This window comes from Apus apus, chromosome 29 (assembly GCF_020740795.1).
Source record: "Apus apus isolate bApuApu2 chromosome 29, bApuApu2.pri.cur, whole genome shotgun sequence".
Classification (NCBI taxonomy): Eukaryota; Metazoa; Chordata; class Aves; order Apodiformes; family Apodidae; genus Apus; species Apus apus.
The window spans coordinates 143,130-166,466 of NC_067310.1; the positions used below are offsets into that span (position 1 = coordinate 143,130).

General features: G+C 54.6%; 1 protein-coding gene across 1 annotated transcript; it reads left to right on the top strand.

Annotated features, from left to right (window-relative positions):
• GMIP (GEM interacting protein) lies at positions 1-23,248 on the top strand. The gene is given in 22 exon segments (XM_051641581.1): positions 1-403; positions 5,010-5,103; positions 5,187-5,253; positions 6,040-6,103; positions 8,293-8,418; positions 9,652-9,716; positions 10,477-10,587; positions 10,791-10,871; positions 11,964-12,152; positions 12,911-13,048; positions 14,240-14,430; positions 15,089-15,198; positions 15,424-15,510; positions 15,638-15,736; positions 15,822-15,961; positions 16,256-16,444; positions 16,524-16,661; positions 17,412-17,608; positions 18,203-18,497; positions 21,023-21,143; positions 21,847-22,162; positions 22,164-23,248. Coding segments are annotated over 22 exon segments (2,994 nt in total). The 5' UTR covers positions 1-381; the 3' UTR covers positions 22,318-23,248.
• The last annotated feature ends 89 nt before the right edge of the window (positions 23,249-23,337 follow it).

Here is a 23,337-nt window from a genome sequence, read left to right on the forward strand (position 1 = left end):
AAACAGACCCTTTGATGGGCTAGAAGGAGCCTCCACGTCCCATCCCATCTCCAGAGGTTTCCACCACCTTCTGAAGAGAGAAAAACTGCTCCTTTGTTGTGTTGTTGGTTTTTTTTTCTTTCTGCTCCTTCCTGTGACACTTCAGGGTGATGCAAATCACACGGAAGTGTCTCTGCAGGAAGCAGCTCTGTGGTCACAGAAGCCACGTTCTCCCCCCACGGCTGCTCCTGCCAGGGCTTTGTCCCCTTTTTGGGGACATCCCCAAGTCCCCATGGCCTCTTGGATTCCTTCTTCATCTTGGATCTGAGCAAGAGTTTGGGTTTTTCCCAGAGGGATCGGGGATTCTTGCTGCTTTTGGAGCCAAGTGGTGAAGATTCAACCATGGGAGATCCAGGAGCTACGGGTACGTGGTGACATTTCCATCCAATTTTGCTCTAGAATCCTAAAATAAAAGCTCAGTCATGGAAGGTTTTGGGGGCAGGATGTGGCCCATCAGCCCATGAGCCACCTCAGGTGCTTCAAAAAAACCAGCTGGAAGTTCTTCCAACTGGGCTTTCCATGAAGGTCCCAACTCTCCTCTTCCTCTGGGGGGTGAAATGATTGGTTTAATTTCTTCTGGGTGTTCATGGATGTCAGATCAAAGATGCCCACCACCTTCTCCTGGAGGCAGAAGGTGCAATGTCCTCTCTGGAAGGACCTTCCACACCAGCAACTCAAGTGCCTCTGACTAAAATTTGCTCTAACTCCTTCTTCTCAACCTTACTGATGATGGTAATTGGTTTCAACTGGGGTGACACTCCCCCCTCAGAGCATCTCAGAGGTTTCTGGCCCACCTGAGAGGACAAACCTCTCCTGCCAGAGGGGACAACAAGGTCCCTGGCACTTCAGAGAGGGGGCAAAACATCTCAGTAGTTCCATAATTTGGCCCTGATGGAAAAAAGTGGTTGGTGACTCATGTCTAAACTGATCTTTTTAGAACCAAAATTGTTCTTCCAAGTCCTCCATGAGGACTTGGGATGTTCACCTCAGGGTCACAGTGACTGCAGCTGAAGGGGAAGTGATGCTTCTGCTGAGCAGCAGAACAAGAAGCTCCTCCTGCTAAAAATACCTCCAGGCTCTGCTCACCCAGAGCTTCCTCCCCCTGCAACGATGAGGAGAGACAGAGGAGAGCAGAGAGCTTTCTAGAAGGTGGATGATCATGGGATGGGTTGGGTTGGTGGGACCTTCAAGATCATCTAGATCCAACCCCCACCATGGGCAGGGCCACCTCCCAGCAGCCCAGGTTGCTCCAAGCCCCATCCAACCTGCCCTTGGACACTTCCAGGGATGGGGCAGCCACAGCTTCCCTGGCCCAGGCTCTCCCCACCCTCCCAGCCAAGAATTTCCTCCTCGTGTCCAACCTCCAGCTCCCTCTGCCAGTTTCAAGCCACCCCCCCTGGTCCCATCCCTCCTGCCCTTGGCCCAAGCCCCTCCCCAGCTTTCCTGGAGCCCCTTCAGGCACTGGAAAGTGTTCCAAGATAGTTATGGGGCTGGGGAGGTCCTGGAGGGACAGTTATCCCAGAATCTCACACTGGTTTGGATTGGAGGGACCTTCAAGCTCATCTAGATCCAACCCCCACCATGGGCAGGGCCACCTCCCAGCAGCCCAGGTTGCTCCAAGCCCCATCCAACCTGCCCTTGGACACTTCCAGGGATGGGAAGGTTTGATGCAGATGAGATGATGGGTTTGTCCATCCAAGGATGGGGCAGAAACTTCCCATGACATGGGATAAGAAGTAGAAAGATATGTCCTTCAAGAAACAGAGATGGGTTTAACCTCTAGAAGAGCTTCTAGATCAGCCTCCCAGTTGCTGTGGGGTTGTCCAGTAAGAGAAACCAGTTTGCAATTCAATTTTCCATTTTGAAACCAGGCTAAAGAGTCATAGTGACCACAGGACTCAGTTGGGGGTTTTTCCAGGCTTCTGGTTATCCCAGTGGATGTTCTTCTCCCTCTTCCTCACTGGTCAAGGAGAGGTGGGACTGGAAGGATGGATTGATGGATATTTAGGAGACCTCTGGGGCACAGGGACTTCAGTTTCCTTCCAGGACAGGGAAATGTGACCAAATCTTGACATAATCCAGATCTGCACATGCTAAAGAGTCCAAATGTGTGGGACAAAGCCCTGATGTCCAGTTTTTCCACCTCAAATAGAATTAGATGGGAAAGGGTCTCGGGGAGATGGAGCAAAAGGTCATGAGAACCTGATCTGAGGGCACCTCAGAAGATCTGCTTTCAAAAGCAAGAGGTTTCACTTTGCCCACTGGGGCTGCTCAAGTTGAGTCACTTCTTCCTGTTGCACAAACCCTGCTGGTGGCAAACAAGAGATGTTCAAGCTCTTGGCTCTGAGGGACAACAGGGGTTGGGATTCAAATTCAATCCCTGGGCCTTGGATTTGGTAAATAGAGACATGGAATCATGGGATGGTTTGGGTTGGAGGGACCTTCAAGACCATCTAGATCCAACCTCCACCATGGCCAGGGCCACCTCCCAGCAGCCCAGGTTGCTCCAAGCTCCATCCAACCTGCCCTTGGACACTTCCAGTGCCCACAGCTTCTCTAGGAAACCTCTTCCAGGGTCTCCCCACCCTCAGAGGGAAGAAATTCATGGAATCATGGGATGGTTTGGGTTGGAGGGACCTCAAAGACCATCTAGATCCAACCCCCACCATGGGCAGGGCCACCTCCCAGCAGCCCAGGTGGCTCCAAGCCCCATCCAACCTGCCCTTGGACACTTCCAGGGATGGGGCAGCCACAGCTTCCCTGGCCCAGGCTCTCCCCACCCTCCCAGCCAAGAATTTCCTCCTTGTGTCCAACCTCCAGCTCCCTCTGCCAGTTTCAAGCCATCCCCCCTGGTCCCATCCCTCCTGCCCTTGGCCCAAGTCCCTCCCCAGCTTTCCTGGAGCCCCTTCAGGCACTGGAAGCTGCTCTAAGGTCTCCCTGGAGCCTTTTCAACCCCAGGTGGGTGCTGGCTGCCCCCCTGGGTGGTCCTACAGGACTCACCACCCCCACCCCACCTTCATGTGCCCATGTCACAATGGTCTTTGTGCAGGGAACGTTTCTCAACATCATCCCTGCTCATTTCTGCTGAAAATCCACATGATGAAACCATCTGTCTGTAGGGTCAGAGCTGGGGAGGGGTCTGGAGCACCAGGAGAAGGGGCTGGAGGAGCAGCAGGAGAAGGGGCTGGAGGAGAAGGGGAAGGGGCTGGAGGACAAGGGGAAGGGGCTGGAGAACTTGTGAGGAGCAGCTGAGGGAGCTGGGGGTGTCCAGCCTGGAGAAGAGGAGGCTGAGGGGAGACCTTCTGGCTCTGCAACTGCCTGGAAGGAGGTTGGAGCCAGGGGGGGTCGGGCTCTGCTCCCCAGGAACAAGGGATGGGACCAGAGGAACTGGCCTCAAGTTGCCCAGGGGAGGTTGAGGTGGGATCTTGGGAACAATTCCTTCCTGGCAAGGGTTGTCAGGCCCTGGCCCAGGCTGCCCAGGGCAGGGGGGGAGTCCCCATCCCTGGAGGGCTTTCCAAGCCCTGGAGATGGTGCTGAGGGACATGGGTTAAGCACTAGACTTGGTAGAGTTGGGTTATGGTTGGAGTTGATGATCTTCTAGGTCTTCTCCAACCCAAACAACTCTCTTTTCTGCCCTTGGTTGCAGGTAGAGGAGGGAGAACATGTGACCTGAGGGGTGTGATGATGTTCATCTCATTTTCCACTCTCACCCCTTTGTCACTCAGACTGAAACTAAACTTGACTCAGGAAAAAAAGTTGCTGAAAACAACCAAAAAAAAAAATAATCAAGAGGAAAAATGTTTTAAAACACAAAATTGGGCAGGATTGGTCAAAACAAAAGACAAGTTCACTCTTCTTTGTCCTCTGGACATCCCAGGAAACAGGATGTGGTTGACCTACATCTCGAGTTGCTTCACTGCTGGTTGAGTTTTTCACACTGAGCTGCAGATGTTCCTCAAATGGTGCTGGTAGAAAAGTCACTTTGTGCCTCATTTCATCGACTCACGGGATGGTTTGGGTCGGAGGGACCTCAAAGATCATCTAGATTCAACCCCCTGCATGGGCAGGGCCACCTCCCAGCAGCCCAGGTGGCTCCAAGCCCCATCCAACCTGCCCTTGGACACTTCCAGGGATGGGGCAGCCACAGCTTCCCTGGCCCAGGCTCTCCCCACCCTCCCAGCCAAGAATTTCCTCCTCGTGTCCAACCTCCAGCTCCCTCTGCCAGTTTCAAGCCATCCCCCCTGGTCCCATCCCTCCTGCCCTTGGCCAAAGTCCCTCCCCAGCTTTCCTGGAGCCCCTTCAGGCACTGGAAGGTTCTCCAAGGTATCCTTGGAGCCTTCTCCTCTCCAGTTAAACACCCCAACTCTCCCAGGCTGTCTCCAGAGCTGCTCCAGTCTTGGGTCATCTCTGTGGCCTCCTCTGGTTTCCTTCCAACAGTTCCATTACCTTCTTGGCTTGGAGGCTCCAGAACTGGACCTAGTAACAATCACTGCTCCTCAAAGCTCAGGTGTTTTTTCATGGCAGGTTGGATGGGGCTTGGAGCAACCTGGGCTGGTGGGAGGTGTCCCTGCCCATGGTGGGGTTGGATCTAGATGAGCTTGAAGGTCCCTTCCCACCAAAATCAGTCTGGGATTCAATGTCTTCAGCTCAGAGTGGCTACAATGAAGGTTTCTGCACAGTTTTTGAAGCTTATCTCGGGGTTATAATCTCTAAAACCAGGGTAAATGTCTCTCCTGGACATCTGCAGCCTGGTTTTCCAGGTGTTCTGCCCAAGGAACCTGGATGAATTCCCAAGATCTTCCTTTGAATCCCACCTCACCGTGCGTTCCACTGTGGTTTGTCACCTCCCTGTGGCTCCATGAGGTCATCAGTGCTCAGCCCCCCTCTCTGTGTCCTCAGGGGCCACCCTGTCCACCTCGGGGACCTCTGGATCAGGTGCTTCAACCCAACCATTCCTTCTCCACCTCCAGGTCTGGACAATCAAGAGAAGACACCTGAAAACAGGAAGAGATACAGTGAGATATTCCGGAGTCTCGACGCCATCGAAATCTCCTTTGGAAACACGTGTGTAAACTGGGCTGAACTGGTTTTGCTGGGTCTTTGGATCCTCATATTTAATTAATTACATCTTATTATTCATGATACAGGACAGTTGATGTCTTCATGGGTGATGTTGAGAACACAGATCCAACCACAGAAGGAGACGTCGTTCCGGTAGGGAAAGGATGAGATCCATGATATTCCAGAAATGACCTTGGCAAAAGAGCAGGATTTTCTATCATGATTCAATTCCACACAATTTCACTCCACATGGTTCAATTCTACCTGGTTCAAATTGTCTTCTGGGTGATCTACCTGCCAAAAATCAACCCAACCAACCCAACTGGTTCCAGCTCTTCCTGGAAGAGCCAGAAAAGAACATTTGGCCCCAACAAATCCCGGAGGTGGCAACAGGGCAGAGAATTTTCCCTCTCAGGAAACATTTCCTCTTTTTCCTGTGGAAATTGGTTCCATTTTGTCCTGCAAGAAGATGATCAGAAGAACCAAAACCTGCTCCTGGAAGGCAAGGCTCCAAAACCTCCCAAATTTGGGCCTTTAGAAGCCAAAAACCTACAAAACGTGGATGTTTTCGGCTTGTTTTCAGCACTTCTTTGGGGATTATCAGCCTCATTTCAAGATTTTTTGTACAAATCAAGAGGGTAGGGAATGAATTTCCCTCTGATGGGACTTGATTGAGTCCTAATATCCCATGGGATAAATTTAAATATAAAACTTAAACCTTTTTTCTCTGCCTTTTAACGTTGAGTTTCCTCCGGGTTTCTCTTCATAGTTGACTCCTCAATTTTTTTCCCCTCTGTCCAGACTCAGGGAACTATTTGAACTGCTCCATCAAAACCAAACCCAGGTTGGATTTGGGGAAAAAAATCTTCTGAATTCCTAAATATTCATTTTTCTTCATTGTTTTCTTCTTTTTTGTTTCCTTTCCCCCCCCACTCACAGTTGAGGGGAAGTGTCTGCGAGAGCAAAGTCAGCGCAGAGAGGCCGGTGCAGGCAGAGCTGACGGGTAAGAGTGCTAATTAAAATCATTCCAATCCTTAAAATCACTGAGTGGTGGGGTGGGAAGGAAGCTCTGGAGATCATCAAGCCAACCCCCTGGAGAGCAGGGGCACCTCCAGCAGATCCCACAGGAACCAGCTGGGTTGGGAATGTCTCCAGAGCAGGAGACTCCACAGCCTCTCTGGGCAGCCTGGCCCAGGGCTCTGTTGTTCTCCAGATGCTTCTCCTTGTCCTCCAGCCCCTTCTCCTTGTTCTCCAGCCCCTTCTCCATGTTCTCCAGCCCCTTGTCCTTGTCCTCCAGCTCCTTCTCCATCTCCTCCAGCCCCTTCTCCGTGTCCTCCAGCCTCTCCTCCATGTTCTCCAGCCCCTCCTCCACGTCCTCCAGCCCCTTCTCCATCTCCTCCAGCCCCTTCTCCTTGTCCTCCAGCTCCTTCTCCATCTCCATTACCCTTTGAGTCAAGTTGTCAGGGTGGGCAGGGAGCTCTGGAGACCATCAATCCAACCCCCTGGAGAGCAGGGTCACCTCCAGCAGATCCCACAGGAACCAGCTGGGTTGGGAATGTCTCCAGAGCAGGAGACTCCACAGCCTCTCTGGGCAGCCTGGCCCAGGGCTCTGCCACCCTCCCAGGCAACAAGTTCCTCCTCCTGGGGAGCTGGAACTTCCCATGTTCCAGCTGCTGCCCATGGCCCCTTGTCCTGGCCCTGGACACTGCTGAGAAGAGCCTGCTCCCACCCTCCTGACCCCCCTGCAGATCTGGAGCAGCCTTGAGGAGACCCCCCCTCAGGCTTCTCCAGCTCAGCAGCCCCAGCTCCCTCAGCCTTTCCTCACGGGCCAGATGCTCCAGTCCCCTCAGCCCCTTGGTGGCCTTTGCTGTCCCCTCTCCAGCAGCTCCTTGTCCTTCTGGGGAGCCCAGACCTGGACCCACTTCTCCAGATGGGCCCTCACCAGAGGGGCAGGAGAACCTCCCTGCCCTCCTGCCCACACTCTCCTTGGTGCCCCCCAGGAGCCCAAGGGCCTTCTTGGCCACCAGGGCCTGTTCTCACCTCATGGTCACCCTGTTGTCCCCCAGACCCCAAGGTCCTTGTCCCCAGAGCTGCTCTCCAGCAGGTCCCCCCACCCTGTGCTGCTCCCTGGGGTTGTTCCTCCTTGGGTGAACCCCTTGGTGAACCCCAGGAGGTTCCTCTCCACCCAACTGTCTATCCATCTACAAGGATGCTGTGGGAGACAGTGTCTCCTGGTTTCAAGCCCAGATCAACCCAGTGAAACTTGAGACTAGTCTGAAGGACTTTGTTACCTGCTAGGAAGGTCCTCAGCAGCTTCCAGCTCATTCCTGGCAACATAAAATGAGGTTTTCTTCATTAAAAGCCCCTCTGAAACAAAAACCAGAATAAAAAAAAAACCCAATCTGAGCTGTTTTCTTACAGATTTCAGCTTGAAATGTGTTTAATTTGTGATGAATCAGGTTGAGGTTCTACCAAGGGACCTGAATCCTTCCTGCAATTCTGCTGAGGGACATGGGTTAAGCAGTGGGCTTGGAAGAGTTGGGTTATGGTTTGGTAGAGTTGAGTTATGGGTGGTAAAGTTTGGTTAAGGGTGGTAGAGTTGGGTTAAGGGTAGGTAGAGTTGGGTTAAGGGTGGTAGAGTTGGGTTATGGGTTGGTAGAGTTGAGTTATGGGTGGTAGAGTTGGGTTAAGGGTGGTAGAGTTGGGTTAAGGGTAGGTAGAGTTGGGTTAAGGGTGGTAGAGTTGGGTTATGGGTTGGTAGAGTTGGGTTATGGGTAGGTAGAGTTGAGTTATGGTTGGTAGAGTTGGGTTATGGGTTGGTAGTGTTGAGTTATGGGTGGTAAAGTTTGGTTAGGGGTGGTAGAGTTGGGTTAAGGGTAGGTAGAGTTGAGTTATGGGTGGTAGAGTTGGGTTATGGGTTGGTAGAGTTGGATGATGGTTGGACTTGATGATCTTCATCGAGTCCTCTCCAACCAGAAGGATTCTGTGTAACTCCCAGTAACCCATGATTAGATCCTTCCCTTCTGGATTTTGTGGGTCCAAGGATGGGATCACCATGACATTATTTACCAAAAAAACCTTCTTTGGGGGGGCTGTTCCTTGAGTATCTCACAGCAGCAACCCTGGAGCCTCCAGGTTGTCTTCTCTGGGAGGAGTTTCTGCTGCTCTGACCTTGGGTTTGTCCCGTTGCAGTTCAGGAGGTGGATGAGATGCTGATCAAGTGTGAAGGTGGCATCGAGGCAGCCCTGGAATATGCCAAGTTGTGGTGTAAATATGTCAAGGAGCTTCTCATCTGGATGGAGAAACGTCTGAGCTATGGTGAGTCCAGCACTGACCCCCATGGAGCTCCACAGCTTCTCCAGAGCTCTGATTTATAGAAACAAATCATAAAATCACAGTGTGGTTCAGGTTAGGACATGTGAAGGTCACCTGGTCCAATCATTGACTCCAAGCCCTTGCACTGAGCAGGACTTTGAGTCAAGGAGTTGTCAGGGTGGGTAGGGAGCTCTGGAGATCATCAATCCAACCCCCTGGAGAGCAGGGGCACCTCCACCAGATCCCACAGGAACCAGCTGGGCTGGAATGTCTCCAGAGCAGGAGACTCCACAGCCTCTCTGGGCAGCCTGGCCCAGGGCTCTGCCACCCTCCCAGGCAACAAGTTCCTCCTCCTGGGGAGCTGGAACTTCCCATGTTCCAGCTGCTGCCCATGGCCCCTTGTCCTGGCCCTGGACACTGCTGAGAAGAGCCTGCTCCCACCCTCCTGACCCCCCTGCAGATCTGGAGCAGCCTTGAGGAGACCCCCCCTCAGGCTCCTCCTCTCCAGCTCAGCAGCCCCAGCTCCCTCAGCCTTTCCTCACGGGCCAGATGCTCCAGTCCCCTCAGCCCCTTGGTGGCCTTTGCTGTCCCCTCTCCAGCAGCTCCTTGTCCTCCTGGGGAGCCCAGACCTGGACCCACTTCTCCAGATGGGCCCTCACCAGAGGGGCAGGAGAACCTCCCTGCCCTCCTGCCCACACTCTCCTTGATGCCCCCCAGGAGCCCATGGGCCTTCTTGGCCACCAGGGCCCGTTGCTGCCTCATGGTCACCCTGTTGTCCACCAGACCCCAAGGTCCTTGTCCCCAGAGCTGCTCTCCAGCAGGTCCCTCAATCCTGTGCTGCTCCCTGGGGTTGCTCCTCCTCAAGTGCAGCCCCTACGCTTGCCCTTGGTGAACCTCAGGAGGTCCCTCCCCACCCAACTCTCCAGCCTGTCCAGGTCCCCCTGGTTGGCAGCCCAGCCCTCTGGCCAACACCCAGTTGCAATTAGAAATATACTGGGGGGAAACTGGGCAAACACCCACTTCTTGGCTGAGGATGAAGACAGGGAGTTGGAATTTCTTCTCCCTTGGATGACTTTCATTGGATGGAACGACCCTAATTTGAAGGAATGACCCTAATTAGAAGGAATGACCCTAATTAGAAGGAATGACCCTAATGAACTGGCTGAAATGACCTCAATCTTTGGCCAACCCACCAGAGTGTGGCTCTGGTGTCTCATCCTCTCTGTCCTTTTCCAGAGACAGAGTTTGCCAAAGGGATGGTGAAGATCGCGGAGTCGGGACGCAACGCCATCTGCCACCAGGTATGGGGCCTTCCTAAAGCTCCCAGCATGGGACCAGCTCTTTGTTCCATGGAATCATGGCATGGCTTGGGTTGGAGGGACCTTCAAGCTCATCTAGATCCAACCCCACCATGGGCAGGGCCACCTCCCAGCAGCACAGGTGGCTCCAAGCCCCATCCAACCTGCCCTTGGACACTTCCAGGGATGGGGCAGCCACAGCTTCCCTGGCCCAGGCTCTCCCCACCCTCCCAGCCAAGAATTTCCTCCTCGTGTCCAACCTCCAGCTCCCTCTGCCAGTTTCAAGCCATCCCCCCTGGTCCCATCCCTCCTGCCCTTGGCCCAAGTCCCTCCCCAGCTTTCCTGGAGCCCCTTCAGGCACTGGAAGCTGCTCCAAGGTCTCCTTGGAGCTTTCTCCTCTCCAGGCTGAACATCCCAACTCTCCCAGCCTGGCTCCAGAAGTTTTCCTGCCTTGGAGCATCTCCATGGTCTCCTCCTCCCTCCATCAGCTCCATGTCCTCCTTATGTTGGGGCCTCCAGAACTGGTCCCAGTTTTCCTTCTATTGGCTTCTAACACAGAGAGGTTTTTTGGATAATTAGAAGGATGGACAAGGCCACGAGTTGGCCAACACTGCCCAGCAGAAAGGTCTTCTCCCACCATCCTGCTGTGTCCTCTGGAATAACCCCCCAGCATGGACATTCTGATCTTTTTTTTGGAAGAGACCTTGGTCAGATCTACCAAAAACCTCTTGGATTTAGGAATTCTTACATCTGGTTTCTGCAGCACAAGATGCCCCTGAGGAGCCTCTACACAATGGTCCTGGAACAGGACATCAAAGTTGGGAATTCAGCCACTGAGACTGTAGGGTTGCTCCAGCAGAAGGAATTCTACCAGGTAATGGTCTTCCAAGATCTCAGGGAACATCACAGCAACTTGATGAAGGGACTTCTCATGGTCCATGGAAGGGATGAGAGAAGGAAGGAAGGGGATGAAACCAAATTTGAGGGGAACAAAAGGGGCATCTGGGAGGGTTCCTGCCCCCTGATTTTTCCTACTTCAGGAGGAAGTTTCCTGCCCTAACTCTTCTTCCTCTGCAGCCTCTGTCAGCCAAGAAGAATGAAATTGAGAAGTGGAGGAAAGAATTCAAGGATCAGTGGACAAAGGAGCAAAAGAGAATGGTGAGAAGTCAATGGATGGGTTGGATCTTTCTCCTCAAAACCTTGGATATTGATGTTAAGGAGCAAGAGGTCATTAAAAAAAGGTGATATTCATCCTCCTCTGGAATCAAAGTAACTTCTTCAAGTCTTCTGAGGAACTTCTAGGCCATCCTGTCCCTGCTTCCATCACCAGGTCCCATCACTCCTGCCAACGGTAGAGGCTGCAGAGTGAGGGAGCACTTGAACTTCAGCTGGAGCTGAAGATGCTCCTTGTTTCCAAAATGGCTGGGGAGGAAACCCAAGGGATGTCTTGGAGCTCCTGAACTTTGGGAGGAGAGGGAGGGAGAAGGGTGATGTCCATCTGAATGAAAACACCCATTTGAACCAAGAGACAGGAGCTTTCCTTGTAGGAATCATGGAACCATGGAATCTTTTGGGTGGGAAGAGACCTCAAAAAATCATCTACGTCCAGCCCCTTCATGGGCAGGGCCACCTCCCAGCAGCCCAGGTTGCTTCATCCAACCTGCCCTTGGAGACTTCCAGGGATGGGGCAGCCACAGCTTCCCTGGCCCAGGCTCTCCCCACCCTCCCAGCCAAGAATTTCCTCCTCGTGTCCAACCTCCAGCTCCCTCTGCCAGTTTCAAGCCATCCCCCCTGGTCCCATCCCTCCTGCCCTTGGCCAAAGTCCCTCCCCAGCTTTCTTGTAGGATCTTCTCAGGCACTGGAAGGCCAAGGGAGTTGTGGGGTGGGGAGAGTTTGGGAGCAGTTCCAGTTATAGAGCCCCTAGACTGGTTTTGGTTGGAGGAACCTCCAAGCTCATCTAGTCCCACCCCCACCGTGGGCAGGGCCACCTCCCAGCAGCCCAGGTTGCTCCAAGTTCCATCCAACCTGCCCTTGGACACTTCCAAGGTTGGGAAGATCTGATGCAGATGAGAAGATGGTCTTGACCATCCAAGGATGGGGCAGAACTTCCCACGACTGCTGGCCTGGGTTGGTTGGTGGTGGGTTTTTTGGCCAAAGTCCCTCCTCAGCTTTCCTGGAGGCCATACAAGCTGTGACATGTTCCTCCACTGCCTCTCCAGCTTCTTGAACCTCTTCCTTGGCCTGTTCCAGAACGAGTCCCTGTCCTCCCTGCGCAAGTCCCGCCTGCAGTACGTCCAGCGCTGCGAGGAGCTGGAGAAGGCCAAGCAGTTGAGTGCCAAGGCAGAGGATGAGTTCCAGAGCGTGGCCACCACCAACCCCAGCAGTGCCAACAAGCAGCTGGAGAAGCGACGTCGTTCCTGCGAGGAGGCACAAGCCAAGGTGAGGAGCTCAGGCTGATGGTGTCCTCAGCCATCCCACGTGCCATGTTACGGCGTCTTCTCACCCATCCCGGGGACTTTCTCCTCCTTCACTCCATGGTTTGATTAAAGAAGGTAGGGAAGGGGGTGGAGGACAAGGAGAAGGGGCTGGAGGACAAGAAGGGGCTGGGGGACAAGGAGAAGGGGCTGGAGAACTTGTGAGGAGCAGCTGAGGGAGCTGGGGGTGTCCAGCCTGCAGAAGAGGAGGCTGAGGGGAGACCTTCTGGCTCTGCAACTGCCTGGAAGGAGGTTGGAGCCAGGGGGGGTCAGGCTCTGCTCCCCAGGAACAAGTGATGGGACAAGAGGAACCAGCCTTAAGTTGCCCAGGGGAGGTTGAGGTGGGATCTTGGGAACAATTCCTTCCTGGCAAGGGTTGTCAGGGCCTGGCCCAGGCTACCCAGGGTGGAGTCCCCATCCCTGGAGGGGTTTCCAAGCCCTGGAGATGGTGCTGAGGGACATGGAGCAGTGGTGGGGGCCATGGTTGGACTGGATGATCTTCAAGATCTTCTCCAAGCAACACAATTCCATAATGCCATGATTCTACATGTCAGGTTTCTCCTGACTGTCTCCCACGTCTCTCCATGGTGGGTGTTGTGGTCTTGTTGGCTGGTTGGTTGATTTGGTTTTGTTGTCGTTGTTGGACTCGGGTGTTCTTGGAGGTCTCCTCCAACCATGACAATTCCTTGATGGTCCTGTGGTTCTTCTGCTGGTGGGACACAGGTCCAGGAGACAGAAGCTCTGTACAAAATGTGCATCAGCGACGCCAACTTCCGGCGCCAGGAGCTGGAGAAGGTTCGAGCTCGGATCGTCTCCCACATCCGGAAGCTCATCTACCAGGGGGATGAAGTGCTGACCTGGGTAGGTGAACTCCTGGAACTTCTCCTCCAATCCTTGCTTGAAGGGAACTGCTCTTTGGGGTAAGATCTCCAGGGTCTTCACCACTTGACCTTGAGGGTGGCAGAGCCCTGGGCCAGGCTGCCCAGAGAGGCTGTGGAGTCTCCTGCTCTGGAGACATTCCCAACCCAGCTGGTTCCTGTGGGATCTGCTGGAGGTGCCCCTGCTCTCCAGGGGGTGGCACTGGGTGATCTCCAGAGCTCCCTTCCCACCCTGACAACTTGACTCAAAGGGTAATGGAGATGGGAAGGAGCTGGAGGACAAGGAGAAGGGGCTGGAGAACATGGAGAAGGGGCTGGAGGAGATGGAGAAGGGGCTGGAGGACAAGGAGAAGGGGCTGGAGGACATGGAGGAGGGGCTGGAGGACAAGGAGAAGGGGCTGGAGGACAAGGAGAAGGGGCTGGAGGACAAGGAGAAGCATCTGGAGAACAAAAGAGCCCTGGGCCAGGCTGCCCAGAGAGGCTGTGGAGTCTCCTGCTCTGGAGACATTCCCAGCCCAGCTGGTTCCTGTGGGATCTGCTGGAGGTGACCCTGCTCTCCAGGGGGTTGGACTAGGTGATCATCAGAGCTCCCTTCCAAACCAAACCTGTTTGGGATTCCATGATCCTTTGAAAAAGCACTTGGGCTTAGAGGAGCAATGATTGTTACTGGGGCCAGTTCTGGAGCCCCAAACACAAGAAGGACATGGAGCTGTTGGAGGGAGACCAGAGGAGACCATGGAGATGATCCAAGGGCTGGAAAACCTCTGGAGACAGGCTGGGAGAGTTGGGATGTTCAGCCTGGAGAGGAGAAAGCTTCAGGGAGACCTTGGAGCACCTTCCAGTGGCTGAAGGGGCTCCAGGAAAGCTGGGGAGGGACTTGGGCCAAGGGCAGGAGGGATGGGACCGGGGGGGTGGCTTGAAACTGGCAGAGGGAGCTGGAGGTTGGACACGAGGAGGAAATTCTTGGCTGGGAGGGTGGGAGAGCCTGGGCCAGGGAAGTTGTGGCTGCCCCATCCCTGGCAGTGTCCAAGGGCAGGTTGGATGGGGCTTGGAGCCACCTGGGCTGCTGGGAGGTGTCCCTGGCCATAGAGGGGTTGGATCTAGATGAGCCTGAAGGTCCCACCAACCCAAACCATCCCATGATCCCATGATGTTCTCTTCCTTTCCCTGTCAGGTCACTTTAAGGATGTTTAAGCAGAGGCAGAGTCAGTCAGAGCAGATCCCAGTTGGATACCAGCACCTGGCCGAGGTCTGCAAGCCCTACAAAGCTGGTGAGAAATACCTGGAGTTCATCCAGGCCCTGCAGAAGAAAGAGATCCAGGTGGAAGTGTTTGAGTTTGAGCCACTGACTTCTGGAAGTCAGAGGTAAGAAAACCAAACCTACAGGGTGACCATGAGGCAACAATGGGCCCTGGCGGCCAAGAAGGCCCATGGGCTCCTGGGGGCATCAAGGAGAGTGTGGGCAGGAGGGCAGGGAGGTTCTCCTGCTCCTCTGGTCAGGGCCCATCTGGAGAAGTGGGTCTAGGTCTGGGCTTCCCAGGAGGACAAGGAGCTGCTGGAGAGGGGACAGCAAAGGCCACCAAGGGGCTGAGGGGACTGGAGCATCTGGCCCGTGAGGAAAGGCTGAGGGAGCTGGGGCTGCTGAGCTGGAGAGGAGGAGCCTGAGGGGGGGTCTCCTCAAGGCTGCTCCAGATCTGCAGGGGGGTCAGGAGGGTGGGAGCAGGCTCTTCTCAGCAGTGTCCAGGGCCAGGACAAGGGGCCATGGGCACCAGCTGGAACATGGGAAGTTCCAGCTCCCCAGGAGGAGGAACTTGTTGCCTGGGAGGGTGGCAGAGCCCTGGGCCAGGCTGCCCAGAGAGGCTGTGGAGTCTCCTGCTCTGGAGACATTCCCAACCCAGCTGGTTCCTGTGGGATCTGCTGGAGGTGCCCCTGCTCTCCAGGGGGGTTGGCTTGATGATCTCCAGAGCTTCCTTCCCACCCCACCCCTCTGTGACTGCTGGAAATTTGTCTCAACCCTTCTCAGGTCCCCTCCCAGTGGCAATAAGAAGGTGACATCTCATCACACCACAGCAAAGGACCCCAGCACACCAGATGACCCCACCAGGAAGCAGTTGTCCACAGATGGGGACCAGAGTAGGTTGAATTTAGCACAAATGACACCATTTTCTCCCCAGTCACTCTTGTTTCATTGAGGTTTGGAGCCAAAAGGTGGGAGAGGTTCTCAGGTTCTCAAGATTGGGAGAAAACATTGACAAAGTGTTTCTGGGTTGGCTTGGGGGCTTGGGTTGGACTTCAGCCCAGTGTTGAAGGACCCCAAGAGCACTTGGGATGGTTGGTCACCATCTCCACCTTCCACAGGTGTGAACAAATCCCTCTGCAGTGACACAGAAAGTCTTGGTGGGAACTGTGAGTCCCGGTCCCTGGACTCTCCCAATTCCAGCCCAGGTGAGAGCAGCAGAACCTCTTCCCTAATCTTGGCCTAAAACAACCTAAAAACGGGGAATAAAGTCCACACTGACCTTCTCTGGGCACCACCAGGAGAGCAGCAGGTTGTATTTTCTCCTTTCTCAAGGAAACTCCACCAGGAAGTTGCTGAAAGCTCCGTCCACCAGCACCATGTCCTCCTCAGATGACTTTGAAGAGAGAGACTCCTTGCAAACGTTGGAAAACGGTGAGCCACCAAGTTCTCAGGGTCTCCAGGTGGAAACCGTGCTTGTGTCTTGGTTCCTGCTCATGCTTTGATGCTGTTTGGGCAGAAAATGGGACATCCCAGCAGCAGCTGAGGAACGTTCTCCTCTCCAGCGCGGCTCAGAGCCACCGGCTGCGGAAGCTTCGAGGTCCCTCCAAGTGCAGGGAGTGTGACACCTTCATGGTCAGTGGCTTCGAGTGCGAGGAGGTGAGGGCCAGGAGATGGCATTGTAGGTGTTTCATTTGGGAGCCTGGGGTGGCCAGGGCCTCGTTGAAGGTCTGCAGGAACACGGGGCCCCTCTGCAAAGTTCTGGGCTTCTTCTGGAGGCTCCTCCTCTGGAGACATTCCCAACCCAGCTGGTTCCTGCTGGAGGTTGACCCTGTTCTCCAGAACTAGGTGATCTCCAGAGGTCCCATCCAAACCCTGACCCCTCTGTGACTCCAAGTTCAGCCCCTGCTGGATCACAACCAGCCCATAACTGGGGAGGTTCTCCTCTTTCAGTGCTACCTAGCCTGCCACAAGAAGTGTCTCGAGAACCTGCTCATCACCTGTGGCCACAAGAAGTTGCCCAACCGAGTCCCCCTCTTCGGCATCGACTTCACGCACGTTCCTCGGGACTTCCCGGAAGAAGTTCCCTTCATCGTGGTGAAATGCACCTCAGAAATTGAAGCTCGTGCCTTGGGGGTGCAGGTGAGTGGTGAGGTTGTCTTGCTTGGGTCTTCTCCCAAGTCCAAAACTCCTGAGCTCTCCTCCCCTCTGCCCCACGTAGGGCATCTATCGGATAAGCGGATCCAAAGCCCGGGTGGAAAAGCTGTGCCAGGCGTTCGAGAACGGTCGGAACCTGGTGGAGCTTTCTGAGCACTCCCCCCATGACATCACAGGGGTCCTGAAGCATTTCCTGAAGGAGGTGGGTACCAAACATGGGTTGCCACCAGCAGCGTGGTCAAGGGAAGGGATTGTCCCACTCTACTCGGCTCTCATGAGGTCCAGGTGGCCAAGAAGTCCTGTGGGCTCCTGGGGAGCATCAAGGAGAGTGTGGGCAGGAGGGCAGGGAGGTTCTCCTGCCCCTCTGAGGGGGACACATCTGGAGAAGTGGGTCCAGGTCTGGAGCTCCCAACATAAGGAGGACATGGAGCTGATGGAAGGAGACCAGAGGAGGCCACGGAGATGGTCTGAGGGCTGGAGCAGCTCTGGAGACAGGCTGGGAGAGTTGGGGTGTTCAAGTGGAGAGGAGAAGGATCCAGGGAGACCTTGGAGCACCTTCCAGTGGCTGAAGGGGCTCCAGGAAAGCTGGGGAGGGACTTGGGCCAAGGGCAGGAGGGATGGAACCAGGGGGGATGGCTTGAAACTGGCAGAGGGAGCTGGAGGTTGGACACGAGGAGGAAATTCTTGGCTGGGAGGGTGGGGAGAGCCTGGGCCAGGGAAGTTGTGGCTGCCCCATCCCTGGAAGTGTCCAAGGGCAGGTTGGATGGGGCTTGGAGCCACCTGGGCTGCTGGGAGGTGTCCCTGGCCATGGTGGAGGTTGGATCTAGATGGTCTTGAAGGTCCCACCAACCCAAACCATCCCATGATTCTATAAAGCCTGAACTTGGCCTCATTCCTGGCTGCCATCCCAGCAGGATGAAGTAAGATGTTGTCTTCTTCCCTCTTGCTGCAGCTCTCGGCCCCGGTGCTGATGTCCCAGCTCTATCAGGACCTCATGGCTCTTGCCAAAGATTTGCAGAAAACTGGAGAAGAAAAATTGGATTGTGCAGGGTTCCCTTCTGATCCCATCCAGACCATGAAGAATCTGCTGAGTAAATTACCTGGAAGCAACTACAACACCCTAAGACACCTGATTGCCCACCTGTACAGGTGAGATGATGGTTAGTGGCAGGTCCATGCCCAGGAGATCCCTGGTGGTTCCTGAGAGAGGCTTGTAGAAGTGGTTGAGATGTCCCAAAATGGTTCAGGTCCTGCTGCCAGGTCCAATCTGTGCAATTTTGGAGCATGTCTGTGCTTCCTGTGAGGAGGAATGAAGGTGGATGGATTGATCCATCTCCAAGAAGGGTATGGAAGGGCTGGAGTGTGTCCAGAGAAGAGCAATGGAGTTGGGAGAGGGGCTGGAGAACAAGGAGAAGAGGCTGGAGGACAAGGGGAAGGAGGAGGACAAGGGGAAGGGGCTGGAGAACTTGTGAGGAGCAGCTGAGGGAGCTGGTGGGAGGTGGCCCTGCCCATGGTGGGGGTTGGATCTAGATGAGCTTGAAGGTCCCTTCCCACCCAAACCATTCCATGTTTCTCTGATAACTCCTGAGGTTTCTCTCCGGGGTTTCCCTGCAGAGACAAGAGCTCTGCTCCCCATCAAGGATGGAGGTTGTGTCTCCAGCAGAAAAAATGGGGGGTTTGGTGCATCCCAGCTGGGTCCTCAGGAGCTGGGATGTCCCTGATAGTCCTGTTTCCCTTCCCTAGGGTGGCAGAGAAATATGAAGAGAACAAGATGTCCCCAAACAACCTGGGAATCATCTTTGGGCCAACGTTGATCCGACCAATCTCAGGGAATGACATCTCCATGTCATGCCTGGTTGACTCTGGATATCAAGCCCAAATTGTGGAATTCCTCATCCAGAACTACGAGAGGGTGTTTGGGATGGAAGAGCTGCCTCCATCCATGTCCTTGGGATGTGAAAACCCTTCCCAAGAACCAACGAGTGAAAAGGATGAAGGACCTGAGGGCCCAAAGACAATCCAGAATGTACCTCCAGAGGTAGAGCTCCCTGAGGCTGAGCTGGGCTTGCTCACCTTGCTGTAGGCAAGAAGCTTGAGGAGCAATTAAAGAGAACATTTCCATGGATCACAAACCCATTTCCACCACTGGGTTATTCCAAAGGGAAGGAGCAGGGAACCAGTTGCATGGGAAGTGGGAGAAAGAGACAAAAAATAGGAGCTACAGGTCACATAGAAGCTTCTCAGGCCAATCTGGAGGGTGGTTTTTGGTCCATGTTTTAGGTCCCAATCAGCCTGAAAAGTTATGGGATTCTCTGGTGAGACCCACCTGGAGAACTGGGTTCAGTTCTGGAGTCCTCACCACAGGAAGGATGTGGAGCTGTTGGAGAGAGTCCAGAGGAGGCCACGGAGATGATGGGAGGGCTGGAGCAGCTCTGGAGACAGGCTGGGAGAGTTGGGGTGTTCAAGTGGAGAGGAGAATGTTTCATGGAGACCTTGGAGAACCTTCCAGTGCCTGAAGGGGCTCCAGGAAAGCTGGGGAGGGACTTTGGCCAAGGGCAGGAGGGATGGGACCAGGGGGGATGGCTTGAAACTGGCAGAGGGAGATGTAAACTGGCAAGAATTCTAAAGTTCAAAGGGAGTGAGACTTGGGCTGAGGGATTCTCTGCCTCCTGCTTTGGAGTTACAGAGTCACAGACTCATCAGAGTTGGAAGGGAGCTCTGGAGATCATCAGTCCAACCCCCTGGAGAGCAGGGGCACTTCCAGCAGATCCCACAGGAACCAGCTGGGCTGGGAATGTCTCCAGAGCAGGAGACTCCACAGCCTCTCTGGGCAGCCTGGCCCAGGGCTCTGCCACCCTCCCAGGCAACAAGTTCCTCCTCCTGGGGAGCTGCAACTTCCCATGTTCCAGCTGGTGCCCATGGCCCCTTGTCCTGGCCCTGGACACTGCTGAGAAGAGCCTGCTCCCACCCTCCTGACCCCCCTGCAGATCTGGAGCAGCCTTGAGGAGACCCCCCCTCAGGCTCCTCCTCTCCAGCTCAGCAGCCCCAGCTCCCTCAGCCTTTCCTCACGGGCCAGATGCTCCAGTCCCCTCAGCCCCTTGGTGGCCTTTGCTGTCCCCTCTCCAGCAGCTCCTTGTCCTCCTGGGGAGCCCAGACCTGGACCCACTTCTCCAGATGGGCCCTCACCAGAGGGGCAGGAGAACCTCCCTGCCCTCCTGCCCACACTCTCCTTGATGCCCCCAGGAGCCCATGGGCCTTCTTGGCCACCAGGACACACTGACCCCCCCCCCCTCAACCTCCTCCTCTCCATCTGAACTCAAGTGGTTGGTCCAAGGTGTCCTCAGTGAGCAGATCCAGGGCAGCTTTGTCTCCAGGCCCCTCTGACTGAGGAAGCAGAAATGAGAACAATTCTGATTAAAGTTGCCACAAACTCCCCAGGATGGACCCAGTTCCCTCCTGCTGGGCAGAAATCCCACGGGATTCCTCAAAAAGTCATGGAAAAGTCTTGGATCCACCCAAAACTGGTGCCTTTTGGGGCTGCTTTCCAAGCCATTTTTCCTGCTGCTGCAGCAGGACCGAGCTCCACAGGAAACGTGGACACGTGTGGTCAATTCCAGATGTGGACATCTGGACATTTCCATGCGTGGAAGTGTCACAGACCTTGACAAAAGAAAGTTGCTCCTCAGGACGCTCTGGTTTGGCCACCAGGAAAAGCCACCAGGTGACCCAATTCACTGGTTCCACACCACCCAGGTTCCCCTGTGTCCTTCACTCCTCCTCCCATCTCCATTGGAGGATGACTGTGCTCCAGTGGGCAGCTCAGATCCTGGTATTTCCCCTTTTTTCATCTGAAATTGGCCACTTCTGGGTCCCGTGGGACATGGGCATCGGTCCCACCACCAGCAGGTGCTTCTGGGGTGAATTTCATGGCAGGGATGCTGGAGCTGGCAGGTCTTTTGGAGAACAAGCCTTGTGAGGAGCAGCTGAGGGAGCTGGGGGTGTCCAGCCTGGAGAAGAGGAGGCTGAGGGGAGACCTTCTGGCTCTGCAACTGCCTGGAAGGAGGTTGGAGCCAGGGGGGGTCGGGCTCTGCTCCCCAGGAACAAGTGATGGGACCAGAGGAACTGGCCTCAAGTTGCCCAGGGGAGGCTGAGGTTGGATCTGGGGAACAATTCCTTCCTGGCAAGGGTTGTCAGGCCCTGACCCAGGCTGCCCAGGGCAGGGGGGGAGTCCCCATCCCTGGAGGGGTTTCCAAGCCCTGGAGATGGTGCTGAGGGACATGGGTTAAGCACTAGACTTGGTAGAGTTGGGTTATGGTTGGAGTTGATGATCTTCAAGGTCTTCTCCAACCAGGATGATCCCATGATGTAGTCTCCTGGCCCTGACCTATGTCCTTCCAAGCTCCTTTCCTACTCCCCCAAGAGTTACAGATGATCTGGGAGAAATCCAAGCACTTCCAGCTCCAGTGGAGCCTCCTCCCCCAGCAGCTGGGGTGAAGTGGGTGGTGACAGTATCTTCCCATCAGATCAAAGTCCTGTCTAACCATTGGTGGCTTTTCCCAACAGAATTCCTCCTCCCAGCATGGTTTCACTATGGATGGTGTCTCTGATGATGAGTCTTCCAGTGAAGCCACCCACAAGGTGTCTCTGGAGGGAACCCACAGCCTGTTGAGCCTGGATGCTGGAGGTAAATGGTGAGGGGATAATGGTGCTGATGGAGGTTGTCTCCTACAAGCCTTGTGAGGAGCAGCTGAGGGAGCTGGGGGTGTCCAGCCTGCAGAAGAGGAGGCTGAGGGGAGACCTTCTGGCTCTGCAACTGCCTGGAAGGAGGTTGGAGCCAGGGGGGGTCGGGCTCTGCTCCCCAGGAACAAGTGATGGGACCAGAGGAACCGGCCTCAAGTTGCCCAGGGGAGGTTGAGGTGGGATCTTGGGAACAATTCCTTCCTGGCAAGGGTTGTCAGGCCCTGGCCCAGGCTGCCCAGGGCAGGGGGGAGTCCCCATCCCTGGAGGGGTTTCCAAGGCCTGGAGATGGTGCTGAGGGACATGGGTTAAGCACTGGACTTGGTAGAGTTGGGTTATTGGTTGGACCTGATGATCTTCAAGGTCTCTCCAACGAGGATGATTCTGTGGTTCTGTGATATAAACCTGACCAATAACCTTGTAACTCCTTCAAGCACTTCCCTTGGAATTGCTCCTGATTAATGAGTTGGATTAACTGAGCCTGTTAATGCAGGAGGGATTTCACAGAATCCTGTTGGTTGGAAAAGTCCTCCTAAGATCACCAAGTCCAACCATTTCACCATCATCTCCAAGAGGCAAAATATTCATCAGCCCTAATAATTTGTCGTATTGACCTCGTCTCTAAGACAATTTTCTGATTTTTGGTTCAGAGCTGAACACCAGTGCTGGCTCAGAGCTGGAGGACTTCGTGCAGGAGAAGATGGACAGTGACTTGGACATGGTCCCAGGGACCCAACCCAGGTGCCACTTCAGCCGCCAGCCCGTGAAGTACATCCGGACTCCGGGAAAAACCAAACCAGTCATTCCCAGATCATCCAATTTGAGGACTACCACATTGGCCAACGTGGCAACTGAGTCTGGTGGAGAAGACAACCCTCCCGATGGCAGCTCCATGGCCAAGGACATCCCAGAGGAGAACACGAGGAGCAGGAACAGGTCACCAGACAACAACACGCTCCGGAGGGAAGCGGCAGCTCCAGCGCTTGGAGATCACACGGGAAACCTCCAGGATTGTCTCCAAGGTGAACCTTGATGACACGTCTGTGTCCCTTGAGCCTTCCCTGGAGAGTGCAGGATCTAAGGAGGACAATGAGGACCTCAACCCAGGGATGTACCTGTAGGAAAAACCCTGAGGGGAAACTGGGAACAACTATGGAAAGGGAGAAGGGACTGAGATCCCACCTGCGGAGCAGAGGAATGAGATCCCGGTGGGATTTACCATCCTGGCTGGAGGAAAAGCACCTCTGGTTGGCCACTGGTGGACCCAGGATTGGCTTGTTCCTCCTCAACAGACCCCTCCAAGTGGCCAGGAGCCAGGCCAAGACTCTCTCTGGAGCATGAAGCACAAGGTGAGGAGTGAAGGAAAAACCCAGCTGGAAAAGCATTGCTGGGAAGGAGGGGATGGAAACAGCGACGTCGGATGAAAAATGTCCCCAAAAGGTCAATTTCCAGAGCTGTGACAAGCCCCAGTTTTTGCCATTTTTGAGTCTAACTCACTCGTTGAGTGGAACAGAAGCCTTGTTCTCCAGACCCTTCTCCTTCCATTCCTGGAGCTTCAAGCCCTGGGTGAGCCCAAAGCTGTGGTGGGAAGGGAGAAGCTGCCGCGCTCCAAGACAGATCCCACTTCTCCAGAGAGAAAGGAATTCTCCTTCCCTTGGAGCACGTTGAGCTTCTGCAACTCTTCCATGAGAAGCTGCTGCTGGGAAGGAGGCAAAACCCCCCAGCAGATATGAAGATCTTCTGGGGTCTAAGACCAGGCTGTTGGTCTCCCACCTCACCCGCCTTTGGGTTGTCCCAATTTTTGGGCTCTTTTCTGCCTCCCTGGATTTTCTGTCCACCATCTCAACACGGAGATGGGGAGAACCTTGTCCTGTAGTGCCACCTCGTGACGGATCTTGGAGAGCTCAGCGTTGGAGGATGGGTATGAACCGACTTCCCTGGTGGTGGGTTGTGGAAACAGCCCGAAATTCAGGCAAGAGCAGGAAAACTTCTGTGCTAGGACAGATTTCAGTCATCACCATCTGCTGAGAAGACACCAGGAGGTGCTTGAAGACACCAAGAGGTGCTTGAAGACACCAAGAGGGGTTTGAAGACACCAAGAGGGGTCCTGAGGCACCAGAATATGTTCAAAGGCACCAGGA